This window comes from Nomascus leucogenys, chromosome 8 (genome assembly GCF_006542625.1).
Source record: "Nomascus leucogenys isolate Asia chromosome 8, Asia_NLE_v1, whole genome shotgun sequence".
Lineage (NCBI taxonomy): Eukaryota > Metazoa > Chordata > Mammalia > Primates > Hylobatidae > Nomascus > Nomascus leucogenys.
In genome coordinates, this window is record NC_044388.1 from 18,101,205 (window position 1) to 18,123,853 (window position 22,649).

The 22,649-nt window shown below is 37.6% G+C and overlaps 1 protein-coding gene across 1 annotated transcript in view; it reads left to right on the plus strand.

Moving 5' to 3' along the window:
* ACAD11 (acyl-CoA dehydrogenase family member 11) overlaps window positions 1-22,649 on the plus strand; it is a 101,321-nt gene that overhangs the window by 59,063 nt on the left and 19,609 nt on the right. Inside the window, exons 14-15 of the mRNA XM_003265228.4 lie at window positions 21,790-21,856; window positions 22,470-22,555. Of these exons, the coding sequence (XP_003265276.1) occupies window positions 21,790-21,856; window positions 22,470-22,555 (153 nt within the window). The remainder of the gene's footprint in view (window positions 1-21,789; window positions 21,857-22,469; window positions 22,556-22,649) is intronic.

Sequence of the window (22,649 nt, forward strand, 5' to 3'; positions counted from 1 at the left end):
TGAACCAGAAGGAGAATCCACCTGAGGGCATCTAGGCAGCACTTGTAGGTAGCATCTAGAGAAATACTCTCTAAAGTTATTTTGCCTAAGAAAGAAAGCAAATATGATTTTAACCAAGAAAAATATCTTTTTGAAGACTAAATTATCAAAGATTAAATTATAAGTAATCATTAGGTATTTGCAATAGAATTTAACATTTTTATGCCACATCATTTAATATTTATTTAAACTACTAGACTCTTCCTGGCTTCACTGTACTTTCTCTATCCTTGTCCCAGTGTATTTTCCCATGGCTTTAAACTCTCTTGCTTTCTTGTTACCTTTTTTCCCAAAGCTAGAATATGAACCTTCAAAATCCTTCAGTCTGGGAGGCTGTTTATTTTTTCCACATTTCCACACAAATAAGTTAGAGAAAGAAGAGAAATTTATGCTGATTTGGCCCTCATGGTCTATTTGAACTTGGCTTTCCTCAAATTTGCATGGCAGTTATCTATTTTTTCATGCAAGGCCAGGCTCAGTCTCCACCTGCAGAAATTATTTCAGACCCATGCCATTTTTTCTTTTTTTCTCTTTTTTTAAAAAAATACTTTTAAGTTCAGGGGTACACATGCAGGTTTGTTACACAGGTAAACATGCATCATGGGAGTTTGTTGTGCAAATTATTTTATCACCCAGATATTGAGCCTAGTACCCATTAGTTATTTTTCCTGATCCTCTTTCTCTACCACCCTCTACCCTTTGATAGGCCCCAGTGTGTTCCCCTCCATGTGTCCATGTGTTCTCATCTTAGCTCCCACTTATAAGTGAGAACATGCAGTATTTGGCTTTCTGTCCCTGTGTTAGTTTGCTAAGGATAATGGCCTCCAGCTCCATCCACGTGCCTGCAAAGAACATGATCTCATTCTTTTTTATGGCTACATAGTATTCCATGCTGTATAAGTACCACATTTTCTTCGTCCAGTCTATCATTGATGGGCATTTAGGTTGATTCCATGTCTTTGCTATTGTACATAGTGCTGCAATGAACACATGCATGCATGTGTCTTTATAATGGAATAATTTATATTCCTTTGGGTATATACCCAGTAATGGAATTGTTGGCTTGAATGATATTTCTGTCTTTAGGTCTTTGAGGAATTGCCACACTGTTTTCTACAATGATTGAACTAATTTACACTCCCACCAATAGTTTGTAAGTGCTCCTTTTTCTTCACAACCTCACCAGCATCTGTAATTTTTTGAGTTTTTAATAATAGCCATTTTGACTGGTGTGAGATGGTATCTCACTGTGATTTTGATTTGCATTTCTCTAATGATCAGTGATATTTAGCTTTTTTTCATATGATTGTTGGCGGTATGTATGTCTTCTTTTGAGAAGTGTCTGTTCACATCCTTTGCCCACTTTTTAATAGGGTTGTTTTTAATTGTAAATTTAAATTTCTTATAGATGCTGGATATTAGACCTTTGTCAGATGCATAGTTTGCAAAGATTTTCTCCCATTCTGTAGGTTGTCTGTTTACTCTGTTGATAGTTTCTTTTGCTGTGCAGAAGCTCTTCAGTTTAATTAGGTCCCATTTGTCAATTTTTGCTTCTATTGCAATTGCTTCATCATGAATTCTCATAGTAGCCTACAAGATCCCACAAGGTCTGCCTCCATCCCTCATTGTCTCTCTGACCTCATTTCACACTACTCACCCCTTTGCCTACTTGTTCTGCCACACCCAGCTTCTTGCTGTTTGAGAGCATACCAGTCACAAGCCTATCAGGGCCTTTGTGCTGGCTCTTCTGTCTGCCTGGAATGTGCTCTGTCTTAGTAATTGCAAAGCTCACTTCCTCTTCTCTTTCAGGTCTTTGCCCAATCACCACCAGCTCACTGAGGCAATTCTTGACGACTCTACTTAAAATAACCCTCACCCATCTGGACTCCCAGTCCACCAGACCCATAGCACTTATCACGTTCTAATGCACCATATCATTTATGCTGTGATTGCTGTAAATTGTCTTTCACCCTGTATTAGAACATAAGCTTCATCAGAACGGGGACTTTTGTTTGCTTTGTTCATTGATATATCCTGAGTACCAAGAATAATGCCTGGTACATAATGACTACTCAAAAATATTTTGAATTAATAAAAAAATTCTACTGTCCACTTTGATTATTATCTAACAACTGGTCTGCAACTGCAGCCTCCATAATTATCAGGTAATAATCTCTTTGATCTTTCTATATGATACACAATACTGACTTGTAGGCATTTGCAAGTACTATTACTCCTGTCTAGAGCACTCTTCCCACCCTATATTAGTTCCCCAACTCCTATTTACAATTCAGATTTAGGTCTGACCTTAACATTAATCCAGGAAGCCTTCCATAACTCTTTCAGATTAGATCAGATATACCTACTCTTCTATAGTCTTTTCACTGTATTGTTGGTACTTATTTAAATTTTCTATCTTCCATAGCTATCTTATACCCTGCTGTATCCTCAGCATTTGGCTTGGTACCTTACTCATGGTACCAGCTTAATGAATAATAATTAAATTCATGAATCAATCGACTGATGTTTAAGTAACTTATCCTCCACAGACATAAAGTTTAGCAATGGAGCTGGAATTCTAAATTCAGATCTTTAGTCTATTTTATCATCTTAGCTCTTATATCTCTTTGTTATTTTATGATGCCATCTATTATAGAATCTTGATACTCTTTTATAGATTCAAAAGTATCTATCCCTTTCCTTTATTTACCCCACCCCCAACAACCATAAGCTTTTTTGTAAATGGGATTCCTTTATTGCAAATCGGTTGTAATGCTATAATCTTTACATCTTTTGAATTTACACATTGTTTTTGCTAATTCAGACACATACAAAGCCCTTGAGGCATAGGGGATCTCAGGATTGAGCAGCTTCCTCTGGTAGCGTGTGTATGAATGCTGTGTATAAATCATAGTGTATGAATCATGGTGAAACTAGCTGGCTGGCTGGCCTTTTCCTGTTTTTTCCCTTTTCTCCTGATAGAACTAGGAGAGACAGTGGTAATAGGGAGATTTGGCAAAATACGTGAAATAATCATGTAGCTTGGAGGGCAGGCAGAAGCATCACTCACCTTAGGCAACTTTTCAAAGTACTGACTTGATGCTTCTTTAGCTCTCTTCTACTTCTCATATTCCTAAGAACTGACTATGATTCCATTTTGCTGCTTACCATAAATTGGTTCCTACTCTTAACCTCCCTACCCTAACATAGCAATGTCTCTTGTTCTTGAAGAATCTCTCTCCCCACACCCACTTCTCATCCTTTCTCTTGTACTGTCATTTTGTTATGTTGCCCAGGCTGGTCTCCAACTCCTAGACTCAAACAATCCGCCCATCCCGGCCAACAAAAGTGCTAGGATGAATCTGTAATTTTGATGAATATTGCCAAATTGTATTCCATAGGGATGGTATTACTTTGTTCTCTACCAATAATGTATAGAAGTGTCTGTTTTTCAAAAATATTGCCAATAGAATGTGTTGTTTTACTACCACTTTGCTTTCTAAATGACTTGTAACAAATTCAGCACCCATTACCTACCCTTGCCAGGCATGTGTGGAATACTGGATAATAAACTGCTTTTGAATGTTTTCATTATTGCTGTACTCCACGTTTATTTGATTAGTGGTAAAGTTAAGCAATTTTAAAAACCTCTTTTATTATTCTTATTTCCTCTTTTTGCAGTTGTGTTCTTTGCCCATCTGTATACTGATTTTTAGGTGTTCTTTATAATTTAGGGAGCTAAGTATTGCATACATTTTGTCATAAATGTTGAAATATTCCCCCCCCAATTTTTTTTGCTTTTTAATTTTATTTTCTAATGTACAACAGTTTTATATAGACAAACCAATTGATCTTTGTCTTTTGATTTTGATTTCATTTATCATTTTTAAGTTTTAAAATCCTTTCTCACCCAGAGATTTGATAAATATTATATTGTTTTTCTTCTAGTTTTTTATGTCTTGATTTTTTTAATTTTCAACTCTGATCTATTTGGGATTTATTTTGATCTAACCATTTTCTATAGTAACAACAGTAATAGCAGCAGCTTGTAACATTATTACTTAATTCTTATTATTTAGATGTAAATCTAGAGATGGATTCAGTGAATTTTGAAGATTTCCCTGTTAAAAATAACACACACTCTAAGAGAACACATGGGAATTTTTTTTCTTTAACTGTGGGATTGTACAATGAACATCTTTTTTCATATAAGGGAAATTTTTTTTTTAAGACTATGAAAGTTTATTTTCTTTTTTTTAATTATTATTATTATACTTTAAGTTTTAGGGTACATGTGCACAATGTGCAGGTTTGTTACATATGTATCCATGTGCCATGTTGGTGTGCTGCACCCATTAACTCGTCATTTAGCATTAGGTGTATCTCCTAATGCTGCCCCTCACCCCTCCCCCCACCCCACAACAGTCCCCAGAGTGTGATGTTCCCCTTCCTGTGTCCATGTGTTCTCATTGTTCAATTCCCACCTATGAGTGAGAACATGCGGTGTTTGGTTTTTTGTCTGTGCGATAGTTTACTGAGAATGATGGTTTCCAGGGGGTGGAGCCAAGATGGCCGAATAGAAACAGTTCCGGTCTACAGCTCCCAGTGTGAGCGACGCAGAAGACGGGTGATTTCTGCATTTCCATCTGAGGTACCGGGTTCATCTCACTAGGGAGTGCCAAACAGTGGGTGCAGGACAGTCGGTGCAGCACACCGTGCGCGAGCCAAAGCAGGGCGAGGCATTGCCTCACTCAGGAAGCGCAAGGGGTCAGGGAGTTCCCTTTCCTAGTCAAAGAAAGGGGTAACAGACAGCACATGGAAAATTGGGTCACTCCCACCCTAATACTGCACTTTTCCAACGGGCTTGGAAAATGGCACACCGGGAGATTGTGTCCCGCACCTGGCTCGGAGGGTCCTACACCCACGGAGTCTTGCTGATTGCTAGCACAGCAGTCTGAGATCAAACTGCAAGGCGGCAGCCAGGCTGGGGGAGGGGCGCCTGCCATTGCCCAGGCTTGCTTAGGTAAACAAAGCAGCCAGGAAGCTCGAACTGGGTGGAGCCCACCACAGCTCAAGGAGGCTTGCCTGCCTCTGTAGGCTCCACCTCTGGGGGCAGGGCACACACAAACAAAAAGACAGCAGGAACCTCTGCAGACTTAAATGTCCCTGTCTGACAGCTTTGAAGAGAGTAGTGGTTCTCCCAGCACATAGCTGGAGATCTGAGAATGGGCAGACTGCCTCCTAAAGTGGGTCCCTGACCCCCAAGCAGCCTAACTGGGAGGCACCCCCCAGTAGGGACAGACTGACACCTCACTCGGCCAGGTACTCCTCTGAGACAAAACTTCCAGAGGAACGATCAGACAGCTGAATTTGCGGACTCACAAAAATCCTCTGTTCTGCAGCCGTTGCTGCTGACACCCAGCCAAACAGGGTCTGGAGTGGACCTCTAGCAAACTCCAACAGACCTGCAGCTGAGGGTCCTGTCTGGCAGAAGGAAAACTAACAAACAGAAAAGACACCCACACCAAAAACCCATCTGTACATCACCATCATCAAAGACCAAAAGTAGAAAAACCTACAAAGATGGGGAGAAAACAGAGCAGAAACACTGGAAACTCTAAAAAGCAGAGCAGCTCTCCTCCTCCAAAGGAACGCAGTTCCTCACCAGCAACAGAACAAAGCTGGTTGGAGAATGACTTTGACGAGTTGAGAGAAGAAGTCTTCAGACGATCAAACTACTCTGAGCTATGGGAGGAAATTCAAACCAATAGCAAAGAAGTTAAAAACTTTGAAAAAAAAATAGATGAATGTATAACTAAGGTAACCAATGCAGAGAAGGGCTTAAAGGAGCTGATGGAGCTGAAAGCCAAGTTTTGAGAACTATGTGAAGATTGCAGAAGCCTCAGTAGCCAATGCGATCAACTGGAAGAAAGGGTATCAGTGATGGAAGATGAAATGAATGAAATGAAGCGAGAAGGGAAGTTTAGAGAAAAAAGAATAAAAAGAAACGAACAAAGCATCCAAGAAATATGGGACTATATGAAAAGACCAAACCTGCATCTGATTGGTGTACCTGAAAGTGATGGGGAGAATGGAACCAAGTTGGAAAACACTCTGCAAGATATTATCCAGGAGAACTTCCCCAATCTAGCAAGGCAGGCCAACATTCAGATTCAGGAAATACAGAGAACGCCACAAAGATACTCCTCGAGAAGAGCAACTCCAAGAAACATAATTGTCAGATTCACCAAAGTTGAAATGAAGGAAAAAATGTTAACAGCGGCCAGAGAGAAAGGTTGGGTTACCCACAAAGGGAAGCCCATCAGACCAACAGCTGATCTCTTGGCAGAAATTCTACAAGCCAGAAGAGAGTGGGGGCTGATATTCAACATTCTTAAAGAAAAGAATTTTCAACCCAGAATTTCATATACAGCCAAACTAAGCTTCATAAGTGAAGGAGAAATAAAATACTTTACAGACAAGCAAATGCTGAGTGATTTTGTCACCACCAGGCCTGCCCTAAAAGAGCTCCTGAAGGAAGCACTAAACATGGAAAGGAATAACTAGTACCAGCTACTGCAAAAACATGCCAAATTGTAAAGACCATGGATGCTAGGAAGGAACTGCATCAATTAACAAGCAAAATAACCAACTAACATCATAATGACAGGATCAAATTCACACATAACAATATTAACTTTAAATGTAAATGGGCTAAATGCTCCAATTAAAAGACACAGACTGGCAAATTGGATAAGGAGTCAAGACCCATCAGTGTGCTGTATTCAGGAAACCCATCTCACGTGCAGAGACACACATAGACTCAAACTAAAGGGATGGAGGAAGATCTGCCAAGCAAATGGAAAACAAAAAAAGGCAGGGTTGCAATCCTAGTCTCTGATAAAACAGACTTTAAACCAACAAAAATCAAAAGAGACAAAGAAGTCCATTACATAATGGTAAAGGGATCAATTCAACAAGAAGAGCTAACTATCCTAAATATATGCACCCAACACAGGAGCACCCAGATTCATAAAGCAAGTCCTGAGTGACCTACAAAGAGACTTAAACTCCCACACAATAATAATGGGAGATTTTAACACCCCACTGTCAACATTAGACAGATCAACGAGACAGAAAGTTAACAAGGATATCCAGGAATTGAACTCAGCTCTGCACAAAGTGGACCTAATAGACATCTACAGAACTCTCCACCCCAAATCAACAGAATATACATTTTTTTAGCACCACACCACACCTATTCCAAAATTGACCACATAGTTTGAAGTAAAGTTCTCCTCAGCAAATGTAAAAGAACAGAAATTATAACAAACTCTCTCTCAGACCACAGTGCAATTAAACTAGAACTCAGGATTAAGAAACTCACTCAAAACCACTCAACTACATGGAAACTGAACAACCTGCTCCTGAATGACTACTGGGTACATAATGAAATGAAGGCAGAAATAAAGATGTTGTTTGAAACCAACGAGAACAAAGACACAACATACCAGAATCTCTGGGACGCATTCAAAGCAGTGTGTAGCGGGAAATTTATAGCACTAAATGCCCACAAAAGAAAGCAGGAAAGATCCAAAATTGACACCCTAACATCACAATTAAAAGAACTAGAAAAGCAAGAGCAGACACATTCAAAAGCTAGCAGAAGGCTAGAAATAACTAAAATCAGAGCAGAACTGAAGGAAATAGAGACACAAAAAACCCTTCAAAAAATTAATGAATCCAGGAGCTGTTTTTTTGAAAAGATCAACAAAATTGATAGACCGCTAGCAAGACTAATAAAGAAGAAAAGAGAGAAGAATCAAATAGATGCAATAAAAAATGATAAAGGGGATATCACCACCGATCCCACAGAAATACAAACTACCATCAGAGAATACTACAAACACCTCTACGCAAATAAACTAGAAAATCTAGAAGAAATGGATAAATTCCTCGTCAAATACACCCTCCCAAGACTAAACCAGGAAGAAGTTGAATCTCTGAACAGGCCAACAACAGGCTCTGAAATTGTGGCAATAATCAATAGCTTACCAACCAAAAAGAGTCCAGGACCTGATGGATTCACAGCAGAATTCTACCAGAAGTACAAGGAGGAACTGGTACCATTCCTTCTGAAACTATTCCAATCGATATAAAAAGAGGGAATCCTCCCTAACACTTATAAGGGAAATTTTGTTGTAAAATAGTACTTACTCTAATTTGAATTGTTAGTATTAAACCTAAAACCAAATAAAGTTCAAGTGTTCTATCTCAGAAATTCAATGTTGGTAGAAGAAACGGCCTTGAGAATTTGTGGATGGCTATCTGTGCTTCATGATATGTAATTGTTTACATCACTTTCTTAATTGTTACAAACCACACTATACACAAAAAAAAACATGACAATCCACCTATCATCTCTCCTTTTGTTAGAAAATGATTTTGTGGGTAAAAGCCTAAGAAATTAAAAATCATCAACTAACATCAGGGAGATGTAATTTTAAGCCTGACTTAATCCTGGCACTTGAACAGCCTTGAAATACCACAGTGTCTGGATTAAAAACAAAATTACTTTATCTAGGCCATCTGTTTTCATTCATGAAGGCCTGTGACACAGCATATATGTTTAAATGTTCTCCGGTCTATTCAGATTTCCTCTAATATATTTTATTTATGACATTGGGTATCCTGTTTGTTAACTAAAATGACACAAACAAGCAAAACTGTCTATAAAAGAAGGTTGTTTCAACTGCTGCACTTGCCAAATTCTGCTTGTAGCTAAGGGGAGATGATATCTTTGGGAAGGGTTTTTCTCATTTTTCTGAAACATCATTGTTAAATACAAATATTTCAAATTCTACAAACTATGTATTCACCCTTACTTCCTCTACTTAATAATCACAACAGACATCCAACTTAAAAATTGTATTTTTTAGAATATTAATTTTTCTCCATATAAGATTGTGGAAGACAGAATCAAAGAATTATTTGCCTTGTTTCTTGAGTTTCTTCAAAATTTACCTGGTATCTGAAATCTTTTGGGCATCTATATAAGGCTGTGACAACATTTTTGTTTGTTTCCTTTGTTTTGAGACAATGTCTCACTCTATTGCCCAGTCTAGAATGCAGGGGCATGATCATGGCTCACTGCAACCTTGACTTCCTGGGGCTCAAGCAGTCCTCCCATCTCAACATCCCGAGTAGCTGGGACTACAGGTGTGCTGCACCATGCTTGGCTAATTTTTAAATTTTTTTTATATAAACAAGGTATCACTAGGTTGCCCAGGCTGGTTTCAAACTCTTGGGCTCAAGCGATCGTGCCACTTCAGCCTCCCAAAATTCTGGGATTACAGATATGAGTCATCATGCCCAGCCAACATTTTTAAATGATAGAATGAATGAGGTAAGAAGTAATATTGGGAAATATTAGATAAAAAATTATGTATTCTGAATATTCAGAAAAGAGGGCTTTAGACCAGGGTTCAAAGGAATTAGAAGATTTTACTTCAGCTCACTGATGCTGGATAGCTAGCATCAGTGAAACCTTGAAAGATTTACCCAAATGTTCTTGATTGCCAGAATGGAAAGTAGAGAAAGAAAAATATCTCTAAAAATGGGCACATAGACCAATGGAACAGAATAGAGAGCCCAGAAATAAGGCTGCTCACCTATGACCATCTGATCTTTGACAAGGCTGACAAAAACAAGCAGTGGGGAAAAGACTCCCTATTCTATAGGCAGTGCTGGGATAACTGGCTAGCCATATGCAGAAAATTGAAGCTGGACCCCTACCTTACACCATATACAAAAGTTAATTCAAAATGAATTGGAGACTTAAATGTAAAACCCCAAACTATAAAAACCCTGGAAGACGACCTAGGCAATACTGTCCTAGACATAGGGATGGGCGAAGGGTACATGAGAAAGACACCAAAGGCAATCACAGCAAAAGCGAAAATTGACAAGTGAGATCTAATTAAACTTAAGAGCTTCTGAACAGCAAAAGAAACTATCAGTAGAGTGAGCAGACAACCTACAGAATGGAAGAAAATATTTGCAAACTATGTATCTGACAAAGGTCCAATATCCAGCATCTATAAGGAACTTGAACAAATTTACAAGAGAAAAACAATCTCATTAAAAAGTGGGCGAATGACATGAACAGAAACTTTTCAAAGGAAGATACATATGCAGCCAACAAAATATGAAAGAAAGCTCAATATCACTGATCATTAGAGAAATGCAAATCAAAATCACAATGAGATACCATCTCACACCAGTCAGGATGGCTATTATTAAAAAGTCAAAAAATAACAGATGCTGGTGAGGTTGTAGAAAACAAGGAACACTTAATACACTGTTGGTGGGAGTGTGAATTAGTTCAACCTTTGTGGAAGGCAGTATGGAGATTCCCCAGAGAGCTAAATACAGAACTACTGGCCAGGCACGGTGGATCATGCCTGTAATCCCAGCACTTTGGGAGGCTGAGGTGGGAGGATCACTTGAGGCCAGGAGTTTGAGACCAGCCTGGCCAACATGACAAAACCCCAAAATACAAAAATTAGCCAAGCATGGTGGCCATGCCTATAATCCCAGCTACTCAGGAGGCCAAGGCATGAGAATCACTTTAACCTGGGAGCAGGGAGATTGCAGTGAGCTGAGATCATGCCACTCTACTCCAGCCTTGGCAACAGAGTGAGACTGTCTCAAAAAAATCCAAAAACAAAAACAAAAAACCCAGAACTATCATTCAACCCAGCAATCCCATTACTGGGTATATACCCAAAGGAACAGAAATTATTCTACCATAAAGACACATGCATGTGAATGTTCATTGCAGCACTATTCACAATGGAACCAACCTAAATGCCCATCAATGACAGATTGGATAAAGAATATGTGGTACATATACACCATGGAATACTATGCAGTCATTAAAAAGAATGAGATCATGTCTTTTGCAGGAACATGGATGGAGCTGGAGGCTATTATCCTTAGCAAACTAACACAAGAACAAATACCACATGTTCTCACTTCTAAGTGGTAACTAAATGATGAGAACTTACGAACACAAAGAAGGAAACAACAGACACAGAGGTCTGCTTGAGGGTGGAGGGTGGGAGGAGGGAAAGGAGCAGAAAAGATAACCATTGGGTACTGGGCTTAATACCTGGGTGGTGAAATAATCTGTGCAACAAACCCTAGTGACACAAGTTCACCTATGTAACAAACCTTCTCATTTACCCCCAAACCTAAAATAAAAGTTTGGTTTTTTTTAAAGAAAATATTTCTAATGAAAATGAACCTCCAGTCATGTTGTTATGTCCTAATCTGATTTTCAGAAGTATGCCCACCATGGAGTATGCCCACACAATGCATTATGTGGGGCAAGTAGCTTCGATCCTTCAGCCTGTAGGCATCTAGAGAGGCACTGGCCAAGGCTTCCTACAACTAAAACCTCAAAGATAGTCCCAAGTAGAAAAATATCCAGTTGAAAAATTGCGGTGGCTCACGCTTGTAATCCCAGCACTTTGGGAGGCTGAGGTGGGCGGATCTTGAGGTCAGGAGATAAAGACCACGGTGAAACCCCGTCTCTACTAAAAATACAAAAAATTAGCCGGGCGTGGTGGCGGGCGCCTGTAGTCCCAGCTACTCGGAGAGGCTGAGGCAGGAGAATGGCGTGAACCTGGGAGGCGGAGCTTGCAGTGAGCCGAGATCGCACCACTGCACTCCAGCCTGGGTGACAGAGCGAGACTCTGTCTCAAAAAAAAAAAAAAAAAATTAGAAGTGAACACTCTGTAAATGATTCTTCCTCTATAATTTCTAACTAAGAATCAAAGCATGATTGCATATTATTGCATAGCCAGGGATAAAAGATTCCCCCAACTGAACATTTCCAGATAAGTCATTCAGGTAAGATCCACAATGAAACGTAAGTATTGTCATCTGCCATTAAATCATCCTAATGTTTTTTGGGTTGGTCCTTAGATTAGTGGAATTTTGTCATAGTCCATTCAGGCCACTATTACACAACACCATTAATTAGGTGACTTCTAAACAACAAAAATGTATTTCTCATGGTTCTAGAGGCTGAAAAGTCCAAGAACAAGGCACCAGTAGAGTTAGTGCCTGGTGAGGGCCTGCATTCTGGTTCATAGATGGCACCTTCTTGTTCTGTCCTCATATAGTGAAAAAGGTGACCAAGCTCCCTCAGCCCTCTTTGATAAATACACTAATTGCATTTTAATCACTTAATCACCTCCTTTGGGACCTAATCACCTGCCAAAGGCTTCCTCTCCACATAAAATCAGCTTGGGGGTTAGGATTCCAAAACATGACTTCTAGGGAGGGACACATACATTCAGAGCATAGCAGTTTCTTTACCTGTTAGCATCTATAAAATCAAAAGGACATATTCTTGTAAATATAAACAATGATGAACAATTTGAAAAGTTAGACATTTGGATAAATTAGGAAAGCCAAATAGAGTTACTGTGAAGAATATGACATTTAAGATTTTTAAAACTTAACTTTGAAATATGTGAATGGGGGATCTTTTCTCATTAGTACAAATGAGGATGGTCCTTTCTGAACTGATTAAAACATAGATTCCATTAAATTTGAAGGAATCTAAATTATAAGCGACAGTTTCAAAGCCATTGCAGTTCAATCTTAACTATATTTTACTTTACTTATGTTATTTATCATATGGAATAATGGAGGAGATTAGAATTTTAAGCTCTTGGTTTTATTGGTTTTGAAATTTTAGAGCTAAGATTTCTAATTCTGCTTATGTGATCATTTTGAAGTGAGCATTGCATTTCTCAAACTTCAGCTGATAAATAAAACTCATGTATTTGTCATGAATAAAAATGTATATTTGTATTCAAATATTAATGAATTATAAGAAATTATAACACTGGGTAAGTGAAGACCTGATTTTTGGCAAAGTTTAAAGGTAAGAACTCTGGGGGAGTTCTACTGCTAGTCTGGTGGAGTAAGTGCTTAAGATTAACCTTCCCACAGATAACAGCTAAAAAGCTACAAAATACATACATGCATGCATACATACATACATACATACATACATACATACCTCCCTGCCTGAAATTCTCAGGGAAGTAAACAAAGGCAAGCTGATTTTGTAGGGGAGTCAAAATTTGGAAAGTGAGGTGGGCACAGGGTGAGTTTTTCATTTTTAGACTTTAGCCTGAGGAAACAGTGTAGAACAGGAAAGCTAAAGCTTCTTTAGAAAACTCAGATCTCTGTGTCCTGAGGAACCAGAGGAGAGTGTCTAGGGCAGCCATCACTGCTGGGAAATGAGGTGGGTATTCCTGGGAAGGAAAAAGCCAGAAAAGGGGACCTCCAGCTTTCATGTGGAAACTTTGCTTGGGTCTCTGGCTAACTCCTGAATGAAAGTAATGTGCAGGGCAAACTCAAAGCACCTTGCAGCTAAATAATAAGAACTACGCTGAAATTTGATTTCCCATCCACCTGAATTGTGATAGACTCTGCAGTTTTACTCTACCTAAGTTAATTGCCTGTCAAAACAAAACCATCAACATCCTGTGGAGGAATACGACAGAATCCAGAGTTTCAAAACAAACAAAAAAAAATCACAGTGTCCAGAATACAATCTAAAATTGCTCAACCAATGAAGAATAAGGAAAACATGACTCATTTTCAAGGGGAAAGGCCAACACCCAAATGATTCAAATGTTGGAATCATCAGACAAGGACTTAAGGCAGCTATTATAAATGTGCTCATTGAGGTCAAGAAAAATAAAATGATAAGAAATATCAGAAGAGAAATAGAAAACATAAAAAATAACCAAGTAGAAATATCAGAACTTAAAGGTAAAATATCTGAAAAGAAATTCACTGACTGGGCTTAATAACATAATGGAGATAACAGAGGAAAGAATTAACGAACTTTAAGATAGACAATAGAAATTGCCCAATATGAAGAAAAGATGTAAAGAAATGAACAATCCTAGGGACCATTTAGTTCTAAAATATGTGTGATTAGAGTTCCAGAAGAGGCAAGAGGGAGAGATTTGCATTTGAAAAAAATAAACTCTAAAAATTCTAAAACTGCTAGTTATTTTTGATTGATATAAAATAAATGTGTTTAACCTGAATTAAGGGTCTTTGTTGTCTAATGTCAGTGCACATACCAGAGTTTTGTTTTTTTGTTTTTTTGAGACGGAGTTTTGCTCTTGTTGCCCAGGCTGGAGTGCAGTGGCGCAATCTTAGCTCACTTACTGCAGCCTCTGCCTCCCAGGTTCAGGCAATTCTCCTGCCTCAGCCTGCCAAGTAGCTGGGATTACAGGCGCCCACCACCATGCCTGGCTAATTTTTTGTATTTTTAGTAGAGACGGGGTTTCGCCATGTTGGCCAGGCAGGTCTCGAACTCCTGGCCTCAGGTGATCCACCCACCTCAGCTTCCCAAAGTGTTGGGATTACAGGCGTGAGCCACTGTGCCCAGCCTGTTATAGATTTTTGATGCATGATAAAATGTTCTACTTGAAAAACATTACATTTTTAACTTGTATTTATGAAAATGCTTGTATTTGTCTTTTAATGAAAATTTATTTTTAGTATAATAGTTTTGTTATTTTATTTAATAAGATTATGGAGCAAATGCCCAGAAGGGTAGAGAAAGTGGTTTTTCTCTCTCAGATGTAATATAGAGAATAAGTCATGTATTTGGGGGAAAAATGGGACAGATAATTTTGCCCAACATACTTGTAATCTGATTGCAGTGGGACATCTCTTGGTCAATTTAATGCATGTGGGTTTTTTTGTTTTTTTTAATTATACTTTAAGTTTTAGGGTACATGTGCACAACATGCAGGTTTGTTACATATGTATACATGTGCCATGTTGGTGTGCAGCACCCATTAACTCGTCATTTAACATTAGGTATATCTCCTAGTGCTATCTCTCCCCCCTCCCCCCACCCACAACAGGCCCGAGTGTGTGATGTTCCCCTTCCTGTGTCCATGTGTTCTCATTGTTCACTTCCCACCTATGAGTGACAACATGTGGTGTTTGGTTTTTTGTCCTTGCGATAGTTTGCTGAGAATGATGGTTTCCAGCTTCATCCATGTCCCTACAAAGGACATGAACTCATCATTTTTTATGGCTGCGTAGTATTCCATGGTGTATGTGTGCCACATTTTCTTAATCCAATCTATCATTGTTGAACATTTGGGTTGGTTCCAAGTCTTTGCTATTGTGAATAGTGCCGCAATAAACATACGTGTGCATGTGTCTTTATAGTAGCATGTTTTATAATCCTTTGGGTATATACCCAGTAATGGGATGGCTGGGTCAAATGGTATTTCTAGTTCTAGATCCCTGAGGCATCGCCACACTGACTTCCACAATGGTTGAACTAGTTTACAGTCCTACCAACAGTGTAAAAGTGTTCCTATTTCTCCACATCCTCTCCAGCACCTGTTGTTTCCTGACTTTTTAATGATTGCCATTCTAACTGGTGTGAGATGGTATCTCATTGTGGTTTTGATTTGCATTTCTGTGATGGCCAGTGATGATGAGCATTTTTTCATATGTCTTTTGGCTGCATAAATGTCTTCTTTTGAGAAGTGTCTATTCATATCCTTTGCCCACTTTTTGATGGGGTTGTTCGTTTTTTTCTTGTAAATTTGTTTGAGTTCATTGTAGATTCTGGATATTAGCCCTTTGTCAGAAGAGTAGATTGCAAAAATTTTCTCCCATTCTGTAGGCTGCTTGTTCACTCTGATGGTAGTTTCTTTTGCTGTGCAGAAGCTCTTTAGTTTAATTAGATCCCATTCATCAATTTTGGCTTTTGTTGCCATTGCTTTTGGTGTTTTAGACATGAAGTCCTTGCCCATGCCTGTGTCCTGAATGGTATTGCCTAGGTTTTCTTCTAGGGTTTTTATGGTTTTAGGTCTAACATTTAAGTCTTTAATCCATTTTGAATTAATTTTTGTATAAGGTATAAGGAAGGGATCCAGTTTCAGCTTTCTACATATGGCTAGCCAGTTTTCCCAGCACCATTTATTAAATAGGGAATCCTTTCCCTGTTGTTTTTGTCAGGTTTGTCAAAGATCAGATAGTTGTAGATATGTGGCATTATTTCTGAGGGCTCTGTTCTGTTCCATTGGTCTATATCTCTGTTTTGGTACCAGTACCATGCTGTTTTGGTTACTGTAGCCTTGTAGTATAGTTTGAAGTCAGGTAGCATGATGCCTCCAGCTTTGTTCTTTTTGCTTAGGATTGACTTGGTGATGTGGGCTCTTTTTTGGTTCCATATGTACTTTAAAGTAGTTTTTTCCAATTCTGTGAAGAAAGTCATTGGTAGCTTGATGGGGATGGCATTGAATCTATAAATTACCTTGGGCAGTATGGCCATTTTCACTATATTGATTCTTCCAACCCATGAGCATGGAATGTTCTTCCGTTTGTTTGTATCCTCTTTTATTTCATTGAGCAGTGGTTTGTAGTTCTCCTTGAACACATCCTTCACGTCCCTTGTAAGTTGGATTCCTAGGTATTTTATTCTCTTTGAAGCAATTGTGAATGGGAGTTCACTCATGATTTGGCTCTGAAAGGAAAAACTGGTACCAGCCACTGCAAAAACATGCCAAATAGTAAAGACCATCGAGGCTAGGAAGAAACTGCATCAACCAACGAGTAAAATAACCAGCTAACATCATAATGACAGGATCAAATTCACACATAACAATATTAACCTTAAATGTAAATGGACTAAATGCTCCAATTAAAAGACACAGACTGGCAAATTGGATAAAGAGTCAAGACCCATCAGTGTGCTGTATTCAGGAACCCCATCTCATGTGCAGAGACACACATAGGCTGAAAATAAAGGGCTGGAGGAAGATCTACCAAGCAAATGGAAAACAAAAAAAGGCAGGGGTTGCAATCCTAGTCTCTGATAAAACAGACTTTAAACCAACAAAGATCAAAAGAGACAAAGAAGGCCATTACATAATGGTAAAGGGATCAATTCAACAAGAAGAGCTAACTATCCTAAATATATATGCACCCGATATAGGAGCACCCAGATTCTTAAGGCAAGTCCTTAGAGACCTACAAAGAGACTTAGACTCCCACACAATAATAATGGGAGACTTTAACACCCCACTGTCAACATTAGACAGATCAGTGAGACTGAAAGTTAACAAGGATATCCAGGAACTGAACTCAGTTCTGCACCAAGTGGACCTAATAGACATCTACAGAACTCTCCACCCCAAATCAACAGAATATACATTCTTTTCAGCAGCACACCACACCTATTCCAAAATTGACCACATAGTTGGAAGTAAAGCACTCCTCAGCAAATGTAAAAGAACAGAAATTATAACAAACTCTCTCTCAGACCACAGTGCAATCAAACTAGAACTCAGGATTAAGAAACTCACTCAAAACCACTCAACCACATGGAAACTGAACAACCTGCTCCTGAATGACTACTGGGTACATAATGAAATGAAGGCAGAAATAAAGATGTTGTTTGAAACCAATGAGAACAAAGACACAACATACCAGAATCTCTGGGACACATTCAAAGCAGTGTGTAAAGGGAAATTTATAGCACTAAATGCCCACAAGAGAAAGCAGGAAAGACCTAAAATTGACACCCTAACATCACAATTCAAAGAACTAGAGAAGCAAGAGCAAACACATTCAAAAGCTAGCAGAAGGCAAGAAATAACTAAGATCAGAGCAGAACTGAAGGAAATAGAGACACAAAAAACCCTTCAAAAAATCAATGAATCCAGGAGCTGGTTTTTTGAAAAGATCAACAAAATTGATAGACCGCTAGCAAGACTAATAAAGAAGAAAAGAGAGAAGAATCAAGTAGACACAATAAAAAATGATAAAGGGGATATCACCACCGGTCCCACAGAAATACAAACTACCATCAGAGAATACTATAAACACCTCTATGCGAATAAACTAGAAAATCTAGAAGAAATGGATAAATTCCTCGACACATACACCCTCCCAAGACTAAACCAGGAAGAAGTTGAATCTCTGAATAGACCAATAACAGGCTCTGAAATTGAGGCAATAATTAATAGCTTACCAACCAAAAATGCCCAGGACTAGATGGATTCACTGCCGAATTCTACCAGAGGCACAAGGAGGAGCTGGTACCATTCCTTCTGAAACTATTCCAATCAATAGAAAAAGAGGGAATCCTCCCTAACTCATTTTATGAGGCCAGCATCATCCTGATACCAAAGCCTGGCAGAGACACAACAAAAAAAGAGAATTTCAGACCAATATCCCTGATGAACATCGATGTAATGCATGTTGTTAAAAAATTTCCTGTCCCGGTTAGTTAAGAGTCCTCTCTCTTCCTTTTTAGTCATAGATAAAATCATTTATATGCATATATGATTGCATGTTCTTACAACTCTGAGGCTTTGACTATGGAGAAAGCAGACTTATGATTCAAGTTCTAAGTTGGTTTAAAGTGTCTCCTTTTTCTACCACCAGCCTGGAGATGAACAGAGTCACCCATTTTAGGCACACTGCCTTCCTCTCCTTCCCTCCCTTTCTCAGATAATATCTATTTTAGGTGTTTTTTTTTTTTAATCAGTTTTAGCATTTTATCAGACAGAGTGTGCATGTAGGATTTCTGGAGTTATGTATTACACAGAAGTGGGGAAATGACTCCTCCACAGCCCTCAGATTAGATATTCAGATTAAAAGGAAATTCGGAAAGAAAAATAAAACATTGTAGTTCACTCAACAAGCCTCTCAGTCTCCTACTTGGGAATCCACAGATTTGTTTGCAAGATGGATTTTTTCTTTAATGTTTTTAAAGTCATTATTATCCAGTTAGAAGTAGTAACAAAGGAAAAAATATCTGAGAGCATTGTTTCCCATGTCTCCACGTCCCAACATCATGCCCTATAGAAAACCCTTTTTTTTTTTTTTCTTAACAGTTGCTGTTTTTAGTTCTGTGGTTTCCATTATAATTGTAGATAAAATATTTTTTCTCTTTCTTATTCATTTTAGACAGTATCCATTGGCTCCCCAATTTGAATGACAATTTCGTTCATTTGTCTCATAACTCTCTCTGCTCTTTCTTAATGTATTTATCTTATTACGTTGTTTTTTGTTGTTTTTTTATTTTTTAAACCTCAAATAATTGTTAAAGTTCTCTGCATCCTCATTTCACAGATTTTATTGAAGCTCTACTTTAATATAAGAATATATATACTCTTAACCCTTTCTACACTCTTTATCCCTCCCTTTCTTATTGTAACTTGTATCAGCTACAGCTTATACTTTCACATTGTCAGGATTACTAATATTTATATTCTGTCTTGCAACCACAATTGTAGTTGACTACAGGATAACTGTAAACTTTGAAAGCCAATACATAGCACTTATCTTAGAGGACCATGTAAATATTGTTTGATGCTGGCCTAAGTAGTGTGTTAGATTTTGTGTCCTTCTGTAACTGATGCAATATAAAATCACCTGGGCCATTCTAAGGACTGTTTCTAGAATCAAGGTCAATTAGAATACTTTTCTCATATACTATATATTAAATTCATGTCACATTATTTTATATTTGGACCACAGTTCACTTGTGCATTTCAACATTATTTTCCTGGAGTTTCTAATTGCCATGTCTCTTTATTTGCGTTATTTGTTTTTATAATATCTCCTTCCCCTTACATACACACACATCTCTAGATTGCACCATTACTTCTATTGACTTTCTTTCCTGGAGACCTCTCTCTTAAAGACTTTAGTATTTATTTTCCTATCGGGACTGATTACCCTTTAGGCATACTTTGATGCAATTATTCTAGGATTTTCAGATAATACTTTCCTGGGATCCAGTATCTTTTGGATTCTAGGACTTCCTTTCTCTTGATTTACTCCCTTATTTTGCTTGAGTATATTCTTTTTTTTTTTTTTTTTTTGAGAAAAAGTACATAATAGTTAAATTCTCTGAGATCTTACATATCTGAATATGTATTTGTTCTTCCATTACATAAATTGATAGTTTGGACAAGTATAGAATTCTAAGTTGAACTATTCATTTTCATCTAGCATCCCTGGTGGCTGTTGAGAAGTCTGATGCCAGACTAATCCTCAGTCCTTTTAGTTGGCTTGTTTTATTCTCTCTGAAACCTTTTAAGATTTCCCCTTCTTTGTTGATGTTTTGAAATGTCACAAGCATTTATCTAATAGATTCTTCTTGCTAGTCAATGGCTTTTTCAATCTGAAGATGTTTTTCTTCAGTTCTAGAAAATGTTCTTCTACACATTTCTTCATTAAATTATTCCCTCTGTTTTTCTCTGTTTTCTCTTTATTTGACTCCTTTTACTCTGATGTTAGACTTCATGTTTTGGCTGTAAGTGTCTCTTACATTTTTGGCCAGTCATTCTCTTTAATATTGAAGGTTCTTTTTACATACTACAGATTCTTGGTTTTCTATTCACACTTAAAAGAAAGTGTAGCTGGTTGAGGTTTTATCTGTTATTAACTTCTCCCCATCTTCTCCCCATAATATTTTGAAATAAATCTCAGACATCACATCAGTTCCTTCCCAAATATTTTAGTATGTATCTCTGTAAGGGCTCTGTAAAAAATATAACCACAATACCATTAGCACACCTAAAATTACTTAATATCATGACATATCCAATAACTATTCACATTTCTAATTGCTTAATAATTACCATTAATAATTTTTATTTTGTTTAATTGAATTAGGATCTAAGTAAGGTCTAAAAATTGCTGTTGGTTGATACGCCTTTTAAGTCTCTCTCTTTTGATCTTACAAGCTACTTCTCTATCTCTCTTTTTTCTTTTTATTGCAATTTAACTGTTGAAGAAACTTAATTAGTTGTCTTATAGATTTCCCACAGTCTGAACTTTACTGATTACATTCCTGCAATGTCCTTTAATATGTTCCATGGAGTTTATCCTGTTAGCTCCTGGAATTTTATAATAATATTCAACTATTTGACATAATTCCTAACATTTCTCATTAAATCTTTATATGATTTCAAATATCCTCAAACCTCTTTTTATAATAAATGAGAAAAAAGAATCCGATCATTTGTTTGAGACTTTGTACAGATGTGTTTAACTTAATCTGATCCAGTTGTGTGCGGCCTTGTAATTGAAAATCTAGTTAAATGGTAGTTTTCCCAAAGGACTAGCTGCTTAGACTTACTAGTAAACATTAAAAGTATTTTTTGCAAAAAGACCCTTGTAGGCAATTGCCACAGACCCCTGAACTGTGATAAAATAAAATTTTGCCTTAAAAGGAAAAAATATTTTTAAAATTTGACCCTTAAGAAATTAATAAAAGAACCAGGCTTATTGAAAGTAGGATCACAGCCTCATATACGTTGACATATAAAATATTATATTAGACATATAAAATTTCTCAGCTTTTCTAGCATGCTGATGTCTGAAATGGTGTAAATGGGAGAGGTGGCAGCTCTTTCATGCTGCTTTGACTTCTGGTTATTTCTGTGTAGCAACTTTCATTGATGGGGTCCATTCTTGGCCTTGCCTAATCATTTTTCTTGGACGATATAGAGTGTTACAAAAGAATTATTATCTTAATGAGTCAAGAATGTTCTATTTGTTTTCTGACATAGGTAAAGTGGGAAGGATTAGAACCTTCAAGGTGAAATGTCAAACTAGAAATTTCCTTTTATAATCTGCTTGTGTTCCCCTTGGTTTTAGGAGCTGGGAATCCCAAGTGCAAAATTGCAATTGTTTTGGGAAGAACTCAAAATACTTCTCTCTCCAGGTAATTAAACAATTCTGATTGAGAAACCTGTGTAGGAATGAGTCAATCTTTCCTCCTATCTATGTAATTTACTTAAAATTCACTGTTTGGACTCACAAATCACAATGTAAAATATGAGAGTAAATGTCATATATTTGTATTTCACAAGTATTTTCTAACAGGTGTATTTGGAAAACATTGTAGGGAGTATTGCTGAACATTCTTCGCTGTGGAATTTTCAGTATTAGAAAGTGTTGCTAAATTATCAAAGCTGTTTGGATTAAATTATCAGACATAAATTTTTTCTGACCTGTGTAATGAAGTGATTAGATGTTTAGACCAAAGGCAATAGTCTTGAAATGTTTAATTATATATATAAGTTCCCAGTTACCATTGTTGAGCAGTGAGAAGCCTCAATCAAACAACTCATTTATTTTCAAATCATTGTTTCGGTTCTAGATCACAGCCTGCATCAGACTATGTTGGTGTACGTCTCTTACACAGTTCCCATTCCAGTCATCACTGCTTACATGACTACATGAAAACATCAAAAAGACAATTGTGATTCTGCTTGTTATCTGTTTTATTTTTCTTCTTAGCAAACTTTTTCTAACACGATTTTTCTTTTGACTAGACACAAACAGCACAGCATGATTCTTGTTCCCATGAACACACCTGGAGTAGAAATAATAAGGCCTTTGTCAGTTTTTGGCTACACAGGTAGGTATTCAATAAATATGACCATGCATTAGCAAGCAGGAAGGCTAGAATATGCAGTAACATTGAAGGCAATAGCATTTTAATGCATAAGATA